Source organism: Pleurodeles waltl, chromosome 5, assembly GCF_031143425.1.
Source record: "Pleurodeles waltl isolate 20211129_DDA chromosome 5, aPleWal1.hap1.20221129, whole genome shotgun sequence".
Lineage (NCBI taxonomy): Eukaryota > Metazoa > Chordata > Amphibia > Caudata > Salamandridae > Pleurodeles > Pleurodeles waltl.
This window is the reverse complement of record NC_090444.1, coordinates 1,348,968,554-1,348,993,979: the sequence shown is the minus strand read 5'-3', so window position 1 is coordinate 1,348,993,979 and position 25,426 is coordinate 1,348,968,554. Positions and strand designations below refer to the sequence as shown.

The 25,426-nt window shown below is 39.8% G+C and overlaps 1 protein-coding gene across 3 annotated transcripts in view; it reads left to right on the top strand.

Annotated features, from left to right (window-relative positions):
- DOP1A (DOP1 leucine zipper like protein A) overlaps positions 1–25,426 on the top strand; it is a 694,260-nt gene that overhangs the window by 269,998 nt on the left and 398,836 nt on the right. For 2 of the 3 annotated variants that reach the window (XM_069235613.1, XM_069235612.1), the window contains exons 12-14: positions 5,342–5,456; positions 9,673–9,702; positions 16,004–16,237. In XM_069235613.1, the coding sequence (XP_069091714.1) occupies positions 5,342–5,456; positions 9,673–9,702; positions 16,004–16,237 (379 nt within the window). The remainder of the gene's footprint in view (positions 1–5,341; positions 5,457–9,672; positions 9,703–16,003; positions 16,238–25,426) is intronic. The other variant, XM_069235614.1, reaches the window with a different exon arrangement.

Sequence of the window (25,426 nt, the reverse complement as noted above, 5' to 3'; positions counted from 1 at the left end):
TTATTTTTTCTTTTTTTGCTTCTTACTCTCTATTCTTTTGCTTCTTTTTCTTTCCCTTCTTTCTTTCTACTATACCTATTTGCTGAGAATCTTAGGGTTGTTATTAGTGTGACATACATACTAGATTTAAACTACTCCCACAATATATCCTTTCTAGGACTTCATCATATAGGACAATAGATGATAAACGTTATGGTCCTCACACACTAAACACTTATTGGAATACTTCGCTTTATTGTGAAAAAGGAAAATATAAACATACTCAGCTGGTATATGCAAATGATAGATCATACGACCTAAAATATCCTTCTACCATAGGAGTAATTGTAAATCTTGTTTCCTCTAACGAGGTTACCTTAATTCTAGGTCTTTTATTAAATGTATTCATAATAATGCACATCACTCTGCGCCACCATCATATACTACACAATTATGGCTAATTCTAATATTATAGACAACATCAACATTGTGTCTTTGAATGTAAAGGTTCTCAACCATCCTATAAAACAATGAAAAATAATGAATTATCTGTACAAAACCAAAGAAAATATTATCCTACTGCAAGAGACAAGGATCCCAGAGACGTAAGCTTCCAAAATCAAAAACAGTTGGATTAGTGACTTACACTGTTCTCCGGCAATCCACAAAAAAAAGGCGTAATTACACTGATCTCCAAAAAAAGCCAGTTTAATTACTGAATCCTGTATCTCTGATGTAGAAGGAAGATTGATCATAACTACGCTAAAGAAAGATGAGACTAGTTGTTAATATATATGACCCAAACATCGATGACTGTGTATTATGGAAAACACTTTCAGGAAAATTAGGCCATCTACCTACCAATGACCTTCTAATTGTAGCTGGAGACTTCAATCTCTCACTAGATACCACACTTGACAGACAATCCACATGCAACTATCGCCCGTCTAACTCACACAGGATCCTGAAATATATGTCCGCTAAAAATGATCTTAAAGATACATGGAGACTTCAACACCCTGATTCAAGAGATTATACCTTTTATTCTTCTCCTCATAATCCCTACACGAGAATAGACTATATCCTCATCTTGGGTTCCCATACTCACCTTATCAACCAAACAAATATTTCACCAGTAGAAATTTCCGATCATGCATGCATTAATACACTACTAACTGGGACCAATTCTAGAACCCATACCAAAAGATGGTGTTTCAATAATGAGATTTTAAATGACCAAGAGAATATAAATAAGATTGAAAGTTCCATTTCCGACTTACTCACAAATAACTCCTCCCCGGACGTGCATATACAAACTCTTTGGGACACTCTTAAAGCGACCTTAAGAGGCTTAATAGAAATCAAAACAAAAATCAACAAGATGGAAAACAAATCCCTCCTGGAACTGGAGAATGAGATTAGTCACTTAGAATCCTCCCACATTAAGACACTGGACAAACAGACCTTCATCAAACTTACCACAAAAAAATATGAATACAATAGAATAATAGCGAAAGAGCAGGTGTAGGGATCAATAAATAAACTCTGTGAGGCAAACAAAGCAGGAAAGATGCTAGAATCATACCTTAAACACAAAGTCAAAAGAACATAACTTCATTTAAAGATAAGTTGAACATCACCCACACCAGCCCTCAAACAATTATAGACATTATTAGACAATTTTATATGGAGCTATACCTGAGGATAATCAAGTTAAAATTGAACAGTGTCAAGAGTATTTAAATAAATTACAGGTCCCCAAAATATCTGAAGAAAATAAAAAACTCTTAGCCAAACCAATCTCCTTAGCACATATGACAGATGCTATCAGCACACTAAAAGACAATAAGGCCCCTGCACTCGATGGTTTCAACGCCAAATTTTATAAAACATTCACTGACTCCCTTCAACCTACTCTAATAAAATTATACAACACCTATGCCTCTTCTGGGAAAATTAACGGTACGTCCACTGAAGCAAACATAGTTGTCATTCCCAAAGATGGGAAAGATCTACTATTACCAAAAAACTACAGACCAATCTCACTAATAAATCTGAACTGTAAGATCTACACAAAAATCCAAGCCAAACGACTCAACCTTTTCCTCAAACAACTAATCAGTAACTCTCAGGTAGGGACCTAGAATAGCCTTACATAGATTAAGACTACCTAAGAACCTGGGAGGCCTCAACCTACCTAAGTTTTGAAACTACCAAACAGCCTTTCTTGCTAAACAAGGAATCTACTGGCTTTCACCCTCAGAAACCTACTGGTATTGGGAAACCTAGACCCGGCAACCCCCTTACATCCACCGATAAGCACATACCATACTCTAAATATATATTTAAGAACACCAAAAATGCCTTACTACTAATTTACAATAAGCTGCAATATAAAAAATGAAATCATACAATCTTGCTTCTCTTTGGTACAACCCAAAAGATATAGGTCAGACTATTCACTGGATAAATAAAGGTATATATTACCCCAAACAAATAGGCACATCCTCCAATCCCTTAACCTTCGCACATCTTCAAGAAATATAGCATATTGAGAACCAGGAATTCTATAATTTTCTTAAAATCAAAGAAGCACTATTTAAGTCTCACTCTCACCATGAAGAGCCCTCTGTCCACCCCCTAATCTCACAAATCTCCAAACTAGGACACCAGGTATCTAAAATCTACAATTTTCTCCAACCTCATGCAACTAAAAAATTAGGAAGAATGTAGAGCTCTGCAATGGCCATTCTCAATAAAAAATTACAGATCCTGAGTGGACAAAAATTTGGAGATCAGTTACTCCTAAACTCTCACAAACCAAATTCTGGTTAATACACAATATCTATTGAACGCCATCGCTTTTGCACCCTGGTTAAATTGAACTGTTCTCCAGAGCTCCCCATGGAAATCACACAACTTATGGGGCTCCTTGGACAAATACTTTGCTTCCAATAAGCCATCATGAACAAACTTACTGCTCCCACCCCAAAGGAAACCCATGAGTATCTTATTCTCAACCCTTAAAATACATACCATAACCCGTAACTAACAGCAATACCATGCTGAATCTTATTCCATTTCTTCTCCCATCTCTCTCTAATTTACTAGCTCTTTTATTTTATTTCCTTTATACTACTTTACTTAATACAATTTATGCTTGAACATGTATCCATATTGGAATTGATTTAATGCATATGCCTTGGATATACAATGTTTGTACTGTACACTGTTCTCCTCTGTTTTGAAAATTATAACAAAACAAAAAAAAACATTTTGAACAAAAAAACATTTTTTAAAGCACACAAATACTCAATGACAGCTAAACTATGATTTAAACAAGATGTGTTTCTGAATTGGCAGCCGAGCAGCAGTCTTCAAGTGATGTGAAATATGGGATTGTCTATTCAGTCTAAGAGTCAACCAGGCTGCAGTATTTTGAATGATCTGCAAACGATGTAACAGACATTGATGAAGTCCCAGAAAGAGGGAATTACAGTAGTCCAACATCAACAGTGTGAAGGATTGGATCATATCTTTCCTTAGTACTATTAGCAAGAAAATGCACTTGAAAGTAATCCTGAAAATATGTTCCTAAAAAATCTATGTGTCAATGACTATACCAGGATTACAGTCCACAGCAATAGGAAGAGGCCGTTAGCCTTGTTTTTTAGACCACCTGTCTGATCGTCTTTCCGTTGCCGAAATCTAATACTTCAATCATGAAGAAATTAAATCACAGAGAATTTGCATCTATCAAACTTGCAATAGCACACACACATTCTCTAAACTGAGATTAAAATAATTCTCTGTCACTATAAGTCTGTAGTATGAGCTGAGTGTCATATGTATAGGGAAAAAAACTAATACCAAAGAATATATCAAGGTGGCTAATGGAGCTACATAGAAATTAAACAGGGTTGCACTTGGGGTAGATGCCTGAGACACTCCACATGTAAGGATTAGAACTTCATTTGAAAAGGTGGTAAAGTGACTGCTTGCATGTGATTTGTGACACAGTGGTAGCCACTGTAGGGCACTGTCTCCAACACCAGCCTCTCAAAGTCTGTCTAGAAAGATAAGGTGGGAAACAGTATCAGTTGTCACAGAGAGATCCAGTAATATTTTTGTAGCTGTACCTCCTTCACCTAAATCCACTCTGCTCTCATTGATGACAGTTACTGGTATGGTTCTAGTTCCAAACAAGTAACGAAAACTGAACAGTTGATGCCCTGTGGTCACTTCACAGTGCTCATTACAGTTGTATGTGAACATTAGTCTAATTAGTCCTTCCGGACGGAATGGATGGTGTGTCCCGTGTATTGATTCCTGTCTGTCTGTGTCTGAGGTATCTAGTTTTTTGGACTGTGTTTAAGACCCGAATTAAAGGGGGGAGGACCTAGGGTGCCCACAAGTTGTAATATGTGGAGAGTATAATTAACTTCACTATGTGGGCTGCCCAATACAGTCCCAAAATTATCTAGTTTGTAGGTTTTAAAATAAAAATATAGGTTAGAGTAGGGTGTCATTGAAGAAGTAGTGCTGTGGAACTCTGAAGCCTTCATCATCAGGTTGTAGTAATCACACACAGAACCTGTAGTCATAAGGACTGCCAGTTGTTACGTTCAACAAAGCTACAACTCCAGCAAGTCACCAATATGTAGGAAGCCAATTCTCCTCCTCTAACTGCCTCCCACCTCACATCTCTCACACTAAGATTCTACAGAACCTTGGTGTGAAGATTCAATTATATTTAAAGTAATATAGACATTACACAGTTGTGTTCAACTATGCTGAGTTACAAAACTGTGGAAGTATATCTCTTGTGACAACAGTATTTTTTCGTGTGACTTGTATGCTGTTCCTAATACCTTCAAATCCAAAAAAACACTACATAGCCTTAAACTGGCATATTAATTGTTGCTAGAATCCTCAACAAAAGCATCTTGCCAACAAGAGTTTGCTTACTGAACAAGTCTGAAGACAGTCTCTGGACAGTTTAATTGTGATTGCCACTTTTACATATTAAAACCTGACAATGTGAACCTTTCTACCTGTGCTTCAAGAATTAAGCTCTCTTTACAAATAGAAAGTTACACACAACATACCAACCATGATTACAAAAGTGTGTACAAAACATGATTTTTGTAGAAATTATTATAAAAAATTAATTATTTCAGATATTTACTTTACATCAAATGGTGACATTCTGATAATTCTATACCTGCATATTTGCCTCCCTTGGTTGGAGTTCAAGACATGATTTATGATGAAAATTAGAATTGAGAGCGTTGTTGGGTACTTGTATATTATTTGCTATAGCTGGTTGTCATTAATTATTTTTGTGTTTTTAATTCTTTAGGAGGACACTTCATGCTAGGATGCAGGCAAGACCAGGAGATGTGTACAAACCCACTGAGCTGCCCCTAACCACCTTCTGCTCACTGGTGGATTTTTTGTTGGATATTGTATCATTGGTGAGAACTGGTTTATTTTCTGATCACCGTTACGTTGCCAATAAAATAATGGTTTGAGTCACAAAATCATAATTTATTCTCATATTTACTTAACCCACCACGCATGAGCAGTTTATTCATGAATTAAATGTGTCTGTTTGAAAGAATAAAATAGACGTTCATTGTCTTAAGTGTGAACATCCCATATGTACGTATCATGCACACTCCTAAATAACAAGTATTTGCAATGCAATGGGTCAAGCATTTGCATGAGTTATAGCTATGGGCATTGTAGATTCATAACTGGACTTTTCTTGCCACATAAATTGTTCAACCCCGTGTCATAATTTGGTCATTTCCTGCCACATAATTCCAGTGGCCCTGCATATAAGTAAAGAACTTCCATTTTCCTACTTCTTCTATCTGCAGCAAAAAATGAAAATGTTGCCATTTAACATCCTAATTTAAGTCTGCCATGCTAATTCCAATAGAATACTACTTTCACCACACCAGCATCAGAGTTGCTGGCTGGCTAACACAATTCCCAAACAAGACAGCCACAGAGGAGTAATGAGAGAAATAAATTAGGGTCACCCAAACATATTGAGTGTTTAAACCGTCATAGTGTAATAAGGATGTCAAGTTGGCCTGAATCATGGTCAAAATTGCAATAAGGAGAGATTAATAAAACATACAATTATCAAATAAACCCAATAGAAACGTTTATCAGAAATTAACGTATGGCATTAAACTGTAATGCTCAGAACATCCCCTAGAGGACACCACAATGAAAATAGCATTTGTAAGAAACATGGGGCCAGATGTAGCAAAGGGTTTTACCCATTCTGTGTCTATGGGAAAATGCTTTGGTACATATGGCCCTTGGTCATCTTACCATATGGTTAGCCCCTAGAGGACATATCCACATAAAAAGAAAATGACTAAAAGTATTGCAGTGTAACCATATATTTAGCCCCGAGAGAGCATAGTGCATTACACATTTTTAGGACTAGCAGGCCTATTGCAACGATATTACAAACAAGACACTTAAAACACAAACTTCTCTCAACTGTATAACAAACATTCCAGCCATTAGAGAGATGAGAGAACGGTTTGAAGGTGGTTCCATTATCTTAGGACTACCAAAGGCTGAGTTACGAGCAAAAATGTTTTGTAAATAGAATGCCCTGCAAAGCATTATGTAAAGGAATGGGCGCTGCAAAGCATTATGGGACGAATGAGTGCTGCAAATATTTTAGTATGTTGAATGTAATGCTCAGAACAGCCCCTAGAGAACACCACAATAAAAATATCATTTGTGAGAAACATGGTCATGTAACCATATAATTAGCGCCTAGAGGACATAACCACATGAAAATAGAATGGCATAAAGTAATGTAGTACAATTGTATATTTAGGCCCTAGAGGACATAATGCCTGACACATTTTCATAAATAGTAGACCTACTGCGATACTAAGACCCTTAGAACAAAAACTACTCCAAGCTGTATATACACAAGTTCCAACCATAAGATTCTTAAAAAGGAACTGAAGGGTAGGAGGGGTTATTATTTTGGGGTCTCCACTAACCTAGTGTGGAGATCCAGATATGACCTTAACAGAAAGAGTGTGCCGTGCCGAACCTTTTGATGATGGTCCCATTGTCCTAGGACCACCACAGGCTGAGTTATGGGCAAATGTGTTTGGAAAATGACGGCTTGCAAAGCATTATGGGGTGACTTTTCCTGAGTGCAGTGAATATTGTAGTATCAGCTCTCCCAGTTGCAGATTTGTGTTTTTAGTGAAGCATTTATCAATTGTAAGTGTTTTTGTGAAAGCTATGGAGCATGAAGGGGAGAGACAAAAGAGATGACTCTGATTAGGTAACAGTGTGAACAGTTGCAGATTTGTGTTTTTTAGTAAAGCATTTATTAATTGTAAGTGTTTTTGGGAAAGCTATGGAGCATGAAGGGGAGAGCCAAAAGAGATGACTCTGATTAGGTAACAGTGTGAACAATGTGACCAGAGCTCCAATACCACTGATGGAGTTTGCACTGTTGGCACTGTGAGGGCCTTGGCTGCCATTGAGCACAAAGGGGAGAGACCAAAAAAAAAAAAAAAGTTCACCCACACTAAAGTACATTGGAAATCTTGCAATTATCCATGTAACAGGGTCAGTCTGCCAAGCGGTAACAAAACCGCCCCAGGGTGGGATCAAAGGAAAGCAATTACTAACGAAGTGATGGGCGTGAGTTGAGCATGGTTAAAAGCTCACAATATTTACAACAGGTCAAAGTGCTTGCATGCTCGATCTAAGAAGCAATAAAATGTGTATTCTCAGAGCTGTGTTCAAACAGTAGTCATGGATAGCCACTGAAATATAGCCAACACCCACAGATTAAGAAGTACCAAAGAGGGTTGGTAGATTCACAGAGCAGAAGCAAAAAATGCAATTGTGTAATTTTCGACAACTGGAATGTTGTCTGTAGTTATCAAAATTGACTTTTTAAACGTGGAGTGCCACTCAATTAGGAAAAAATAACAAACGAATCCACACAACTTGCCCATGTGCATGTAGAAGCCTCTGTGGTCACGATACTGTTGTTCGCACATTTTGCTAGAATTCAACTGTCTCGGTTGTAAATAGTTCAGTGGGTAAAATTTTACACTTGGTGGCATTTTCTTAGCAACAGATTCTCTAGTGCTGCAGTTTTTCTTAGAACAGGAACACTGATAATCCTCAAGAGTATGTCACATTCATTATTTTCCGTTGTTTTGTGACTATTTAGATTATGATCATGTATTCATTTCTTAGCACACAAAGGCATTATTGTGCATTTAAATTGTTCAAATGTATGAAAATCTCATCAGATGTGTTAAGATGATTCAAAGATTAATATCGTAAAGCCACTGATGTTTATTGTGAGTTTTTGTTCATCTTGTAAAAATGTCATATGTCGATTTTACACGATTTTTATTGCTTTCAAGTTCATTTTGCAAATGTACTCACATACACAAGATATGATTAAATGTTTATTCTTGAAAGCAACCCCAATTGTATTGCCTAGAAGCATGACAATCCTGGAAAACAAGCTATTTAGTCTTCATCTCATAATTGTGAGGTTTAACTTTTATTATGACGGAGTTCTCAAAAAAGTTTTGATGTTTTCACCCAAAAGGCACCTTTCCTTTTCCTGTCTCGTTTCCACCCACTACTGATCCTTCCATGGGTTAGCCAGGAGGATGCTGTTACTTGGACTGCAGAGAAGGGAGTATATTTAGAGAACATCATAGATCATAGCAGGAGGAAAGGAGGTGTTGGCAGGACTGAGAAGCGAGGTGGAAGACAGTGTAGTGATGCCCTGTGAATCCTTTGCAGCCCAGTTGACTGCAAGATGACCTGGAGGGAGTCTAGAGAAGATGATTAGGAAAAAAAGGGGTGAAATAGTGAACCCTAGCCCCCGTTGTTTCCACTCAGATTCACAAGTTACCTATCAACTCCTATTTTTCACCAGCTAAACACTTTTCCTTCTCCTCTCTCTGCTCCTGGGCTTGACCTTTGGTTATTAAAGGCATTTCCATTATGTAACGGTTTGTTAATTTTCTTCTAGTTAGCCTTTTGTTATCAAAAACTTATTTTGTTGAGAGTCTATGGGTAAAAGGTGCTGAATACCGAAGTATTTTATGCCGTCTATTCTTAATTCATTAAGATTTTTTATTTCAGTACCTAGAGACACCTTCTTTTTTGCTTGCTACATTAAATCCTCTACTTTAATGTCGGTTGCATAAAAAGTGGGCTAAATACTTTTCTCATTTCAGCGGGGGTATCGTATTTTAGGATATACCCCACTGTTAACCAAGGATGTAACAATCTATAACTTCTAGCTAGCACATATTCTGTAACCGTTATGTATTTAGAGCGTTTGTGTGGAATGCCAATTCCCTAAAAATAACCTTTATAAGGTGCAACTTTTAGTGTTCATGAACTGTAGCAACCTTTTAGGTTTCCTAACACTGCTTTCTCCCTTATTTCCTAGGTTGGTGTATTTGATATCCTTTTTTTATTCTCTAGTTTTTCGTAGTAGCTTATCTCTGTGGGTAACGCTAGACATTGCTTGCATTTCTAATTAATCGATTTGTTTCGAATAACATCTGTTTTAACTAATCTAGTGAAGATGCCAGACTGTTCTGCTTTATTGTTCTTCTCTGCTCAATTCTTTGCTTTCTCATTTCAAAGCCTACTAGAAGTATGAGAGTGATCTGTCAGGTATGGCACCCAGCTAGTTTTCCATTTCCTTTTAAAACAAGCTGTTAATACATATTTTCTGATTGTATTGTGATTACATTGAAAATATTGAAACTGAAACGAAAGAAACAAAACGGATTATGGAAAATATGTACACTAATATTTAATTTGTTTCATTTATTCCCAACCTTTTCACACCCGTTTCATTTGTCAGTCTGTCCGATCTCGATTCATTTTCTCATGTTTTGGTTAAATGAAATCAGAACACCTGAAGCCTTCTGGCATCCTACACCTGTGGCACTGTTGGGGGGAGAGTGGAATATAAAATATTCCTTTGACATTCTGGTGCGCATAACAACTGCAGTAAACTGAGCCTGTTTGCTCTTCCAGTTACACAGGTGAATGCAGTTACATCTTATTTATGCCTCATGGACTGCTGCCTAAATCACAACCATAATTGCAGCATTGTCTCAAAGGAAATGTTATTGACAAATTGTGAGCAGGAAGCTTATACCAAAGTTATTCAGTGCTTGTTTGAAAATGTTACCATGTTAGTGACATTTTTGTGTTTTATTTTTTACGGTGCATGCTATTTGTTCCAAAGTACATTCGTTTTAGTGAAATTCTCAGCACCGTTTAAGGGATCTGAACATATTTAGCTCTTAGAACGGTCAAATACGTCTTGACTTCAAGTATGCCTCCTATGTTTTGGCAAACTGATGTGTCGCCCTTGCCAGTGCTGCCAGGTTTACTGTTTATTTATTTAACTTATGTATAACATCATGCCTCTAAGCAGTGGTCTCGTCATTGACTGGCTGACCGAAAGTATAATTAAGAAGAATACACAGAAGCACACTCTATACGAATTAGTAAACCATTAGTCTACTTCTCAGTGACATGACATGCCATTTTCGATATTGTATGTCTTGTGATTTTGACTTATAAGCTGTTTGGAGGTCATGGTCAAATGTGTTTAATTTACCTGTGAGAAGCTCTGCAGAAGTACTAAACGGAGGGCTGGAAGTGTAGCCAAAAATAAACCCACATTAGCCTTCTCATCAGAGGAAAACCAAAGACTTCTTGAAATAATCGTTGGTTCTCTTTTTTGATAGAGTGGAGTGGTGGGATAGTCCAATGGTAATCAGCTGCAGTAAGGAAAATAGGTGAATGAATGTAAGGCACAGAGACAGTTTGTTTATAGATAAATAACCACAAAAATTGAAGAGAAATTATACAGGTGAAGGAGAGCACACAAGAATTAACCATTACAAAAAAAGTCTGTGTAAGCAATTGCTAACATGGAACTCAAAGCAAGTAAACAGAAAAAAATATAGGTGTCTCAATGGAACATTTTAATGGGACCTGGGCTACAATTAACCCGAATTTAGTCAAATATGGTTCTGGAGTAGGCCTGTTGATCAAAACTACCTTCATCATTAAGATGAGTCAAAAACGTATTCTGATGGATTCTTCTAAGCACAGATTCCTCATCTTTTAAATGCCACAAGGTTCCAAACTGGATCCTGTGAGTTTTCCAGCAATAACTTTTCTATGATGGTAGGTAGCACCTTTGAACCGTGTGGTGACACTGCCCTGTCTTCAGTAGTGATGGTGCAGAGAGATATGCAGGCTCCCCCCACCTTCTGACATCAGTTCTTTTAGTTTTGTTTCACTGTGCACTTCAATGTGGATTCAGTGCTCCGCTCACAGATTTTGTTGGTGCCTTGCCAACTTCCTACACAGTGTTTTGTGACAGTGTGCCTGGGATGTCTTCCCTGAAGACTTCAGGCTTCAGACTATTATGCACCAGCACAAAGCAAATGTTTGTTACATGCATGATGTTTCTTTTTGGTATCACAGATCCAAGCATGATTTGAAGTAATGAGACAGTTGCTTCCTGATGCATGTCGAAGACCATGAGGGAGTGGAAGACAAAGGTTTATGTCACTGAGCACAAGTGCTCCAAGTCACGGGCCAGTGTTTGCTTTAAGTGAAGATGTCAGGTGTGCACATTTTCCCGTATCTCAATGACTTGCTGTTGAAAAAAAGTTTGTCACAATGAACCATGGACCACCTGCAGGCAACTGTCTTGCTTCTCACTTTTTTAGAGTACTCCAGTAATGAGTTGAAATGTCATCCTTTGGCAGTGTAAAGGATTCTCTTTATAAGGCTGTAGTGGACGAGGTGGCATTCAAGGTTTTCCTGCTCTCACATTGAGTCTAGTACATTCATAAAATTATTGCAGCAGACCATTCTCCCTACCTTACCCGAAGCTCACAGTGTTGATGAGCTGTGCTATGAGATGCTGAGACTGTGGAACAGGCTTGACCTTCAGGGGATTTCCTTGAGTGTCAGCAATCAGGTCGGGTCCTTGAATACCAGGGCAGTCAAGCACAGCATGGCGCTTTTACCCGACCACAAGTGCCATCTGCTTCTGGAAGTGATTCACAGTGCATTCTAATAGGGCATGCCTTGGGTGGATGTTTTGGTCACCTCTACGATTGCTCATGATTGAGCTTTATGTGCTCTATTGTGTCCTCCAAACTTCCCTGTGGGGCATGTTTTGCCTACTGTGGGACTCCTGTCTTCTTTAAGTGTTCCTGCCTCTCCTTTTTTGGTTTCTGAAGAAGATCAAGAGGGGTGGGGCTCATCTCATTCTGATTAGGCCGAACTGGGCTTTGAGGTACTGGTACTGCAACCTTCTGAGGATGTTTTCTCTGTTCCACCTAACACTTTGTGGGGACGTATTCTCCCAACGTCAGGAAAGGCTTCTATTTTCGAAGTTGGACAAATGTTATAGTTTGGGGTGAAGAAGCTGCTACAGGCTAAGCTTCCAGATGTTCTGCTGTCTTTTGCCTAGCTGCATCCTGACATGGGCACTTAGATCGAGGGCAGTGGCAGCTATTCTGGGTGCCGAAAAGGCTTTTGATTCCTTAGAATGGTTCTTGCTAATGGCAGTGCTGAGACGCTTTGACATCCCAAAAACATTTCTATCTCCGAAACAGCACCCGTATTCAATTCCTATGGCCAAATTGCGAGCAAATGGCTTGACTTCAAACTCCTTCCTATATACCCAGGGCACGAGACAGGAATGTGTCCCTTACTAGCCTTATTGTTCATACTTGCCATGGTTCCTTGGGCCAGGAAACTGCATGCATCTCATTTCCAGAGGAGAGTGGCTTTCCAGTCAGGTTGTATACTACTATCTGTGTATGCTAAGGACATTCTCCTTATTGTCCTCCGCCCCATGGAAAACTTATCCCAGTTTATCCATGAGAACACACACAATTGTGAATACTCTGGGATTCGGATCAATTGGGACTAGACTCCTCTATTCCCACTGACTGGCAAGATGGAGGCCCCAGAGATAGAATATCTTATCTGCTGGTCATTGATTCTCTCAAGTATCTAGGCATATTCGTGCATAGACACAAGGAGGGGATCGTTTGATTGAATTATGGCCTGGCTATGGTCAAGCTGCAACAACAAGTAGACTCTTGGTTACAAATGATGCTGTCACTGGCCAGATGAGTGGCACTCATTAAAATGATTAGCCTTCCCAGATTCCTGTATTTGATCCTAAACATTCCTGTCATTTTAAACAAAACCTTTTTTTGTGTTGTGTGGATGGCCCTTATTAGATTGATCTGTGCAGACAAGCAGCCCAGGATACTTTGGGAGACTACTCCTACCATAAGAGAGGGGGAAGTTGTTAAGTACCATATTTAGAGACTTATTATGTAGCGGCTCAGGGATATTTTTTGCGATGGTCATACAACCTAGACTGAAGACTACCATAAATGTTCCCTGAGAAAGAGCAAAATACAGGAGCGCCTTTGGTGTCCTTGCTACCAGTGGGCCTTCCTCTGCCCTGAACTGAGATTGTTACCACTGCTGCCTTGTCCTGGGCCTTGATGCGGTTGCAACATATGGCATGGCTCCCTTTTTTGTACTTCCTCGTGCTCTGACTTGCAGGTTGTCCCTTCCTCCCTCTGACAAAAGAACTGTGTTCGACACCTATTTGTTAAATGAGGACTCACAGAATTTGATAACCTATAACACAGTTGTCTTATGATCAATTGCTACGTCACAGTGATCGGTCACTCTTCGCCGTCTACACATACAGGACGCTTTGACACACTGCTCAGGAGAATATGCTGTGGTTCTCCACAGAAACACAGGAAATTACCCTGCCTTCACAGATGATCAGGTCCCCCTGATGTGACTAGGTGGGTCAGTCAACTCTGTGCAATGATGGGACTCTATGTTGGGGAGGGGCACTTTTTCTTAAATTAGCTTGGGAAAGGGATCTCAAGGGTGAGATGCCAGCAACTAAGTGGAAGTACTCCTGCACACAGACACGATCAACATCAATTAATCAGTGCCATAAACCCATACATTAGCCTTGTAAGCAGCATAGGATGAATTACTATAGATCCCATAACTACCCATGATATGGAGCAGACTGGGCAGATTGTTTTCCACCCAGCCTTGGTTTGCCTGTCTATTAACCAATATTGGAATTAGATCTTTTGTTTGCTCATAGATATGGCAGGATAAAGATTGTTTGCATATCGAGAACTAGCCCTCCTCTGCTATGTTAAAATGGTGCCTCCCCACATCTCTGGATATGTTGCTATGGTGTTATTACTGGCTAAGCGGAGGGTATTCATGTGCTGGTATAGATTGCAAGTCCTGACATATGACGAATGACTACAAGATTAAGTTCACTGTAATGATCTCTAGACCTAGGGGCATTTGGGGCCCCCTCAAAACTTAACTGGAACAGCTTGACTCATTCTCCCTACCCCAATAACACTATTTATAGTAGACACACTGGCTACCCCCGAGTAGCAATCCGTGTTATTTTTAGGAACTCCGTCAGAGACTGGCTGCTTTCTCCTCCCAAAGTTGGACCGACCATGCAATCATTGTGGGCATGGAGTACAGTGGCTCAATTATTGTTTATAGAGCTACTGGACCTCTTATAATGTGACTGCTCTGATTTACTGCATGATTTACTTGTACTGCTGTAGCTTCTTGTTTATCTGCTGTATTATATAATGTCTTAATGTCTCACAGCAACTAATAAAAATCTAATAAAAAAACATTGGTGCTTACCTTTTTAATGGGGTCTCGTTTGAGCTCCTACCTGGTCGTTCTGGTGTCTTCTAACACTTAAGGTGTTTTTCTTGTTGCTATTAAATCTGCTAGACTTGAGCGGCAAACACTGATCCTCTGGCCTCCCTTTACTTCATTCTTCTCTGGCAAACATAGGCTCCGAACTAGAGCTCTTTTCCTTCCTAGGCTGCTAAACGCCTTCCATCTGGGTCAATCAGTGATACTCCTTTCGTCCTCCCCAACCCTACTAAAGAGGAGGATGGAAAAAATAGGCTGGATTCTGAGAAGGTGTTCAGCTTTTATATAGACTGCACAAATGAATTCCAGTTGGGCAGTCAGCTTCTTAGGGTGTATGTTGGAAACTAAAGGGGAAAGACATGCAGAAAAGACATTAACCAGATAGATTATTGTTTGCATTAAAATCTGTGATGCTATAGCCCATAAGGGGCCCCCACAGGGCATTAGAGCTGTTTCCATGAGAGCCAGGGCCTCTACATCTGCCTTGGCTAGGGTAGTTCCTACCGGTGACCTCTGCAGAACAACCACTTGGTTATCCCTTCACACCTTAGCCAAGCACTACTAACTAGATTGGATTCGGAGGTGAGAAGGGATAGACACTTCACCCAGTATGTTTTGCAAGGCTTACTAGTAGAACCATCCAACAGCCTCTCCATTCCTGGGGTGATATTTCTTGGCAGTCTATGCAAGAGGTGAGAAATCTGCAGGTAGATCTATCAATCAGAAGAAAAAGTTACTTACCTTATGTTGTGTGCAGGTCAGCTTTCAGACTGACATAAGGTCTTCTTATTTACCTTCTGCCAAGCTGGGGTTCTGTATCTTCCATACATTAGCCAAAACATGCCTGCTCCAACAATAGGCACCTTCTAAAACTCAGTATCTGCCTCCGAATAGTTTATACACTGTACAGCAACAAGAAACCAGTTATATTATATGTTAAAGTTGAACATGATCTCGTCTTTGCCAAACGGACTCCTAATTGTCGTCACCCTGCGCTTATTAAGTAGCCAACAGATTTTGAAATGGTGTCTGCTGATTCCAGGGACATATTCATGTGCTATCAAAGCTATTTCCAGCCAATTACATTTTTAGTAAGAGATGTACTTGTTTTGTTTTCTTTTATGTGAAAGTGGTTCTGTATTTTTGGATGGTTTGATTTACAAGAGTATTATCGCCTTTGTAGGAAACGTACATTGAAATCCAAACCGAACATCTTCCTCAGCTGCTCCTCAGAATGATTTCTGCCCTCACAAGTCACCTTCAGGCTCTACACTTGACTGAGCTTGCAGATTCCCTCAAGCTTTGCTCAAAGATTCTTAGCAAAGTCCAGCCTCCGCTTTTGTCTCCTGACGCCCAGGGTGGCCTGCAGATCCCAAACGGGGAAAGCAGTTATACAAGAGACTGGGAAGACAAAAAGGTAATATTTAACCTACATGCTAAGAAATAATCAGGTCGTTTTAGAGTAAATGAGTATTGTTTTTCATGTATTTTGTTTACTGGCATTTTTAGAGTCATATAACTTAAACTCTTAAGGCACAGGTTAAGCTGTTTCAATTATGGTTCTGTGCAGATGGATCCAGGATTACCTTTGTAGTTACTCCCTTTATGGGTTTTTTGTGCTCTTTTTCCTGTACAGTTTTATTCCAGTTTTATAATTGTTTTTATAATTTCTTATTGAGAAATTATAAGATTGTAGCATTTATCATTTCCGGGTTGTTGCGGGTACACTCTTTCACAGCATCGTTGTCCTATTTGTACACTTGTATGAAATGTTTATCATTTATGAAACTTGACACCCTTTTACGATTTAGGTGGATTTTCAAAGTTTGGTGGGATGAGAGAGCCCGAGTAATTCGATGGTTCTCCCACCCCTCCGAAGTTGTGGTTCCTCCACCTTATTTGGAAGGGAGGGAACTGCCTGTTTTCCCGTGGGAGAGCCTTAGTCAGGTCTGCTTTGGGAAAGCCTTTACCAGCAGGCAATCTGCCACTGGACATCTGCCTTCAGATTATCAGAAGACCCACCCTATTTAGGGAAGGCTTTTCAACGGTATTTCTAGGTCTCACCTACACACCACTGTGGTTGTCTGTTGTCAAAAGATATGTTGTTGACATTGCCAATATTATAGTGGGCTTTTCATTAGCTGCTTGCTTGTTCCTGGTTGGCTTTGTGTCAGTGTCTTTTTCTTGCTCCTCTTGCCAGGGGTTTCCTTCCTCTTTTTGTGTTTTTCCCCATCCCTTGGAACGTAGCCTACCTACTTCAATTTCAATTGGAAGACTTGTATTCTTCCACTGCTCATATTCATATTTTTTTTCTTTTTAGCACTTCATGGGATTGCATGTGTTTTCTTGCTTTCTCCCCTGTGTTCTGCTTCCACACTTCACATCCTGCCCCATGCACTTTCCCCCACCGATCTCATCTGTTGCAATGGTTTCTCACTCCACTGCCAGACCTGCTTGGCTTTTTTATTTTGCCTTTCTGTTCTTATATTTTATCACTCCACCTCTTTCGTTGCCTCTCCAGCTATGGTGACGTTTACTTTCCCCAACAGTCCACCTGCTCTATTATTGCTTCCGCATACCTCTCCGTTCTGTCCTTTTTTATTTTATTTTCCATTGCTATTAGGAGGGCCTGTCAGATGCACCACATCTCGGAAAAGACTTATCCACTCACATTTTAACTTTTTTTTTTTATTTACTGCTCCAAGATGGTTGTTTGCCATTTTGGAATGGGCTGCCATAGCGTCATAGCACGTAAGTGCGCATACGTGATGACCCATGTGCATGTACAGATCATTTTTTTTATTTTATTTTTTTGCAGAAGTTGTTAGACATTAGCAATAACGATTTTTCGTTTTGTTTATGTTCGGCATCAATAAGGGATAAAAATGGCCATTGCCAAAAAGGACTGGCAAAGCCAACAGGTCAACATTAACAAATCCAAAAGCCGCGAACAGTGCTTGTTTCCTGTCTTTGACTCCCATGACAGGTACAAAACAATGACCAATGACCCAGATCCTCAATGAGAAAGCGCCCTGCGCATCAGGCATATTTATTAGTGGATCTGTAGAAATAAACCCCCTCTTTAGTGGGTTTTTTCTGCACCTTAAAAAAATGACTTTATCTCTTGGTAGCCAACCTGCATTTTGTTTCGCCAAAATGTGCTTCAGCTGCAGTGACGAATGTACTTTAAACAAAAACATATTCCAATCGAGATGAGAGCATATTTAAATGTAGCAGCAGATCGGTTCTCCGCCTGCGTGGCCGAAGCGGAACCTTTGCCTCTCCAAATGTCCTCGAGGCCCACTCACTGCAATGTAAGTGACTCCATTAGCATTTGATAGCACCAATTTAAAGATAGCTATCATGAAAAAAAGGAAACATCCCAACACTCTGTTATGGATTTTTAACATACCCATTTTTTTCCTGGATTAATGCTTGAATATTTAAACATTTTTTTAGAAGCATTTTGATAGATACTGGCAGAGCAGGGTAACATAATGAGAGGAATGCCTTTCTTTATTAGCATATACTTAAAATTATGTCTACAGACATTTCTCGTGGAAGTCTAGGAGAGCTGCTCACCCCTGACGCAAGGTCTCCACATCACAAAATCAGTTGGGAATTGTAACGTAACCCTAACATCGCTTAGAGTGATGTTGTGAAGAGCTTTTTTTATACTTTCATTATGACTACGTTTGGTCAATGGATACATATATGTATAGAAATGTGTTTGTAGTTATATATAAACAAATATGCAGTTGTTCAACATTAGGCTTTCACAGACAGAAAACAACACATTCTCTCAAGTGTTCGTTGATTGCTGAAAGCCATGGCTTAGTTCTCTGTCTCACCATGATGACTTTAACATATATTGTGATAGCTCCACTGGTTCTTCAATTTAAACACGTGTCAACATGTTTGTGGATAAAAGAGTGAAAGATTTGATCTATGGATTTCAAAGAAGGGAATGCATGAAGGTGTCAACGTACAGTTTGTTAAATTGAATAGTAAGCGCTGAGAAACATGGAGGGGTGAAAGTGGGAGCCATTGAGATGGGAAATACACTGTGCATGACTGTTCCTGAAAAAAGAGACCCAAAGGAGTGTGTCCGTCCCTGACAAAAGAGACCCAGAGGACGGTGTCCGTCCCTGACAAGAGAGACCCAGAGGAGGGTGTCCGTTCCTGAAAAAAGAGACCCAGAGGAGGGTGTACGTTCCTGAAAAAAGAGGTTGAAAGGTGGGTGTGATGAGAGGAAGAAAGCAGAGGCATCTCTTGCTCAATACAATGTACCACAAAATAATTTGGCTGTGTTCATTAGGGTGGAGGAGGCTGTCTTCTCATTCAAGTCACAATCAGGGTCAATCATTTTATGAGCTTAATCAATCTGACAAGAAATAATAACAAGTATTGGAAAAGCCAATAGATTTCACCTTTGTTTTTTATTTCTATCAAAGTGGATTGTAAAATATTAGAAAAATGTTATACTAATTTTTGTTTTAAATTTGATGAACCGTTAATGGTTTACACTAACCTATGACATGATCGAGCAAAGGCATGCCAGTAGACACCAACAGCTGCCCATTACAGACTGCAGGTCTTGTCCCAGTGATGGACACTAGCTTGCCACCGCTGCTCCGGGATTTCTTTTTGAAGCTAGTAGCGCTCCTTCCACCGGCAATAATGCTCATAGAGACCGCCATCTTTTCGTATAATGTTCACAGCGAGGAATGCTGGGGACTAGACTACTGCGACTAATCATAGAACAGGCTTCAAGAGCATGCGGCCAGTGGAATAACGCGTTTTTTCAAAGACAGAAGAAACGCTAGTCAAAACCAACATTGGTGGTTGTTGAAGCACGTTTGGGTATGTAACATTACCTTCTTTTCCTCTACAACTTAATGTTAATTCCAAGAAGGACTTTTCATTACCCGTCATGTCCACACATGCACCTTAAACAGTTTTTTTCTTAGTCATCCTAGTTCTCTTGCTGGGAAACTATACCATCTGCATGTCGATCTTTCACCATATTTATGAGTGATTCGCCCATCGGACTAACCTTCGCCATACGCTGCCAATGTCCCTTAGCTATGTCTGACACCTCTACTTAGTTCTGGATATTTAGCAAAAATCAGTTTGGTCACTGGGATTTTTACGTGGTCTAGTGTGGTTATACAAAACGGACCACAAGACTCAGAATGAGTCCCTATGAGCTAGAATAGACTGAAGATGACACAATATGTTGAATGTGACAGTCCTCGCAGGATTATTTTCCATCAGCCACTCAAACTGTCACCCCGCTCACTTAGGCTGAAGTTGCTAAAACCCACTGTTTTACCCGTAGACGTGGAGCTATACAGTTGTTCGTTATTAGATCATGTGTTAAGTAGCCCATCGATCTCTTTGTGTTTTTCCTTTTGCTTTTCATGTTGCCAATTGGGAACGAAAGCACCGAAAAACCTAGAAAAAACATGACCAGGCAAACTTGCAGAAGATGGAAGAAGGCGGAAGACATGAGAAGGCAGAAGACGGCAGAAGACAGAAGTTGTGAGAAGGTGGCAGACGGCAGAAGGCGTGAGAAGACAGAAGACAGCGTAAGACAGAAACTGGAGCGAAGACTGGAGCAAAGACAGAAGACAGGGTGAAGACAGAAGACGGCATGCGGGAAAGAAGCAAGAAGACCGCGAAGAAAGAAGACAGTATGCAGAAAGAAAAGAGAAGACTGACGGCAAAGAAGATAGAAGACCGCATGCAAGTAGAAAAAAAGTAGTACCTTCAGCCTCCCAGCCATAGGAAGTGTACCGAAAGTGAACGGAAGGAGTACTTGGTCCACAGGCAACTCGACGGCAGGATAGGCGAAAAAGACAAAGACGACGTCAGGAAGTGACGTAAAGACGACATCAGGAAGTGACGTGAAGACGACGTGCTCACCAATCCGAAGCAAGAAAATCAGAGCGACGTTGGAGTAAGTCAATGGTAAGTTCAGGTAAGTAAGAGGCTGGTTCTAAGCCCCTTTTAAGTTTTTTACTAACAAAAGATTTCACAAGAATGTGGGCAAACGTGCGTGCAGGCAAAACCTAAAAATTTTACAATTACGAGGAATTAAATATTGGGTTTTAATGGACAGGAGATATTTGATTTATAAATGGCAAACAAGGAGACAATATAGGAATAATTATAGTTACATCACCATACCACGAATGGCAATAATTTAATCTTAATATCTCTTGCATCAGTTAACAAAACTGCAGTAAACATAGATCATGGACAGTTTAATAAAGACTCATCATAGTAGAAGGAGAAAAAAAGGGCCCCAAAAGATGCGGAGCTCATTGTAATTCCCTTAGTGAGATTACTATTGCACCTGCAGCAAAAAAAAATGTAAAAAACACTGGATTCATTTTAACCAAACTTGTATGAAGTGAAATGTCCTGGTCCAGCATGCAGTCCTTTGTAGACCGACAAAAATGTGGTAGTCATTTTTTGCAAAAAATCCAGAAAACTAACAGTGATATAGGGCACAAAATATTAAGATAAACTTAACCTGTGAGCCTTGTTTAATTTCCGACATCTAACCATTAAAAATTGAAACATAAAGGGATCTGAATGAGGGACCCCATGTGCAATGATCTGGTTAACTGATTAACAGTATCTGAGGAACTGAAGTGTGACACTTAAAAATATCTGGGTAGCTTAATGACCTCAGTGAGGATGTGGGGGCAGATATTGGCCCCAAAATTTAAAAAACCCTTTGTGACACAGGTTTGGTGGGCCAAGCAAAGATGTAGCCACCCTGGGAATTTCCGTTTTGGCCCTCATTAGGACTCCACCAGCTGTTGTTTTAATTCACCCAATAAAATCTGACCCTAAAGTTAGAATTGATCAGGTGCTATAAACATCACTATTAAAGGTGTTGCCGTGATATGTGACAAAATCTGCATATCCTGGTAATTAACTGGCTTCTCCCTTCTTGATTTCCGACAGGATTTAGCGGGGCTGTGTACTTTATTTCAGCCAGTAATCAGTGGGTATGGGAACAACCTCACCACTTATAATTCCAACTCCTGTGCAAAGTTGGGTTTGTGCAGAAGTCAGTATTTTCCAGTCCAGTCAGGGCTTTACATGGTGTTTGAAGACCTGAGCCTGAATCCATGGAGTCACTGACCTAAATCTCAGTTTTTTTTTAAAACAACCATTTGTTTGGCTGCTAAACTCGAAAAAACATCTATACACTGAGTATTGTGGACACATGAGTTGGGTGCAGGGCTAGTGTGGTGTGGTTGGGATAAGTGTGAATTGTACTGTACAACAGTCTCTATACCCGGAGACCAGCATTGGCACAGCTAATGGTTGCAAGAAGATGGTTTTGGTTAGGATGTGGTCGGATCACAGACCAGGCCCTGTTCCATGAGGTCAGTGATCATGGTTGAAGTCCACTGCTAGTTTGCTGGGATGGGATCAGATTCAGAGCCTGTTTGTTTGAAGATTTAGGGCCTGATTTAGAGTTTGTCGGAGGGAGTTATTCCATCACAGACATGACGGATATCCCATCCGCTGTATTATGATCCCATTATAGCCTTTGGGGATCGTAATACAGCACACGGGAAGTCTGTCATGTTTGTGATAAAGTGACCCGTCTGCCAAACTCTAAATCAGGCCCTAAGTAGGATGAGTGCATCCAGAACCCGTGATCAAAGTCTGTGAGCAGCTGGCTTTGATGAAATGAGGAATAGGTTCAGTGCTTGGCCATACGTCAGGCTCTCCATATAGAGTTCACTTTGCATGAACAAAGGTCAAATGACAGGCTCTCTATATAGAGTCCACTGTGCATGAACAGAGGTCAAATGACATAGAGAAAGAAAAAATACAGCTCTTGCTGCAGACCTCCTAATGATCCCTGTAATATAATAAAACCACCTGACATACCACTCTCACCATTTTTACCAGAGGGACACACACAGATCCAGCACTATATAAGGGCCATTGGTAATTGTGCCTTCATCTAATAAAAGTCCTTCATAATCACACATCAGTACTTCATATTTGGCATAAAGAAAAAAGACATGTTTAATCCTTTTTAATTTAAGCTTTGGAATTAGGCAAAGCTTTTTAATGTTGTGAATATTGTGATGATAATAATATTTTGAATATAAAATTCAGGACATTCGCTTGGCTCCAGTAGTTCATAGTGAAGTGAATCGTACCTGAATTACAAATAAAAGAAACATAAAGGGGGTCATCGTGACCCTGGCGGTCTAGAGACCGATAGGGTCGTGTTGGCAGTCTGACCGCCACCAAAACGGTGGCCTGACCGCTTTGGCGGCGGTCTAACTGCCACATTGCGACAGTGGCAGTTGCGCCACGGTCGGACTGGAGGGGCTAGTGGTCCTAACCTGCCAGGGCAGTGCTGCATGCAGCACTGCCTTGGGGATTACGACCCCCTCTCTGCCAGCTTCTACATGGCAGTATCACTGCCATGTAAAGGCTGACAGGGTGAAGGGGGCCTTAGCGGGTCCGTGCACTGCCTGTGCTCTTGGCATGGGCAGTGCAGGGGCCCCCATGGCCAGTGCAACGGGTGCTGGTGTACCCTACGCACTGCAACATTGCCGCCACCTCAGTTATGAGCCGGCGTCAATGTTGTAGGCTGTTCCCCACTTGGAGCCAGCGGGGAGCTCGTAATGGGGCCTGCGGTGGGAGTTTGGTGGATTACCTTTTCCGTCCGCCAAACTCAAAATGTCTTCCAATGTGTATTGTCAGTTCTTCATGTATACACGGTGCATAATCACAAAGGCATGGAATATGTCCACCAGCCATGGAATACCTGCTTGTCAACTCTGGTGCTTAGCTTAGTGGCCGTTACAGCTTAGTGGCATTTGTCTACGATTTCTAATTTAATTTTCATATGTGAAATCTAAACCATAGGAAGTAGCACTATTTTCACTTAATAATATATATTTTTGTGTATTTTACATGTTCCATACTTCCATGGAGATGCGTCAGTAAGCAGCATCTTGTTCAGTACATGTTGAAATACTGATTAATACTTAATTCCATTTCTATTTTTATTTTCATCTGGCCAGATAGTTTATTGCTTTTGTATTTAAACATATCAGATAGATACAATGAAAATGTGAGAAAAGAAAGCCAGTCAGAGAAATGTTAAAATGGTGAATATTCAATAAACAATGTAATCATGGAGATTTAGCAAAGGATTTTTCATGTGGGCAGTTAAGATTAGTACTGCCACGGTACATGTGGGACTATGTGTTAGTGTTGGTGAGCCCCTTAGTTGTATGAGTATCTTTATTGTGTGGAAAAAGGACATTGGTTACATGTAAAACAATCTTACATGGTGCTGTCGGTGGTACTATCCCATTCTGGTGTTTTTATCTTGGTTTCAGATTTAAAATCTTGAGCCCAAATGTACTTCCTTCAAATAATGAGTAATTAAATCTGCATCAATCTCTTCATGACTCTGATAAATTTACTTTAGAAAGTTCCAAAAAAGCGTGTTCTAATATACTTTGATCAGGTGATGCTAGCATGGCCTTTGGAGCTATTAATTATTTTGTAAAAGTCTTATTAGCCTGTGATTTTGAGCCCACACTACTAACTTGCCAATATGTTCATTCTACTCATAGTATCTGTGCTCTATATTTTTTAATATAAGAGCTCGCCCATTATAATAATCCCTTAATGTTTGCTTTGCCTGAGCTAGGATACAGATATTTGCCTGAATGTTAGAGGTTTTTAAAGCCTTTTCAGCTGTTCTTTGAAGAGAGAGAATGATAGCCTTCCTTTTACTTGATACTTTTGCAGAATATGGCATAGCATGCCCCTTAAAAATGGTCTTGAATGTTTCCCAGGTTATAGGAAGCACAGTAGATCTCAAATTATTGTGGAAAAAATCTCTAATAAAACAGCGGGTGGTGAACACCCATTCTGTCTCCAGTAATACGACTTATGAAAAACTCACCTAGTATTCAAAATAGATAAAATGTTGAAATTGATGTTTAAAGAAATAAGAGCATGACCCAAAAAGCTATTGCTATTATCAGGAATCCTTTTCTAACAAAATTTGACAATATTAAAAAGAAATCTAGTAAAGATGCTGAATTAAACCTTTCTGAAAAGTACGTGTAATTTTTTTATGGTCGGGTATTCTTCCTTCCATTGACTGATCATTTAGGACATATTCTAATTTTAAACCGGACATTAGAGCTGGTCTTGACTTACTCTATTCTTATTTCTTTCTGATGTGTCTTGCTCAGGAACCTGAATAAATTAAAATGCCAACCCATTATTATAGGACCTTCAGATCTCCTTGCAAAATTACGAATTTCCTGAGAGTAACCTTTGTTTGGAAGGAGAAAACATGGAGGTCATATTGAAAATTATTGAGAACTGGCATAACTGGTATTGCCTCCTAACATTGTTATCAAGGTGACATATGACTGATAACCACACCTTACACTTTGCCAGTGTTAACACCAAAAACAAAGTCCATCTATTGTCAATTGAAAAGATAGTCAATGCAACCTTTATTTCTTACTACTTCCTCCTGACATTCCACAAACCTCCCCAAAAAAAAAAAAATAGGTTGAAAGCC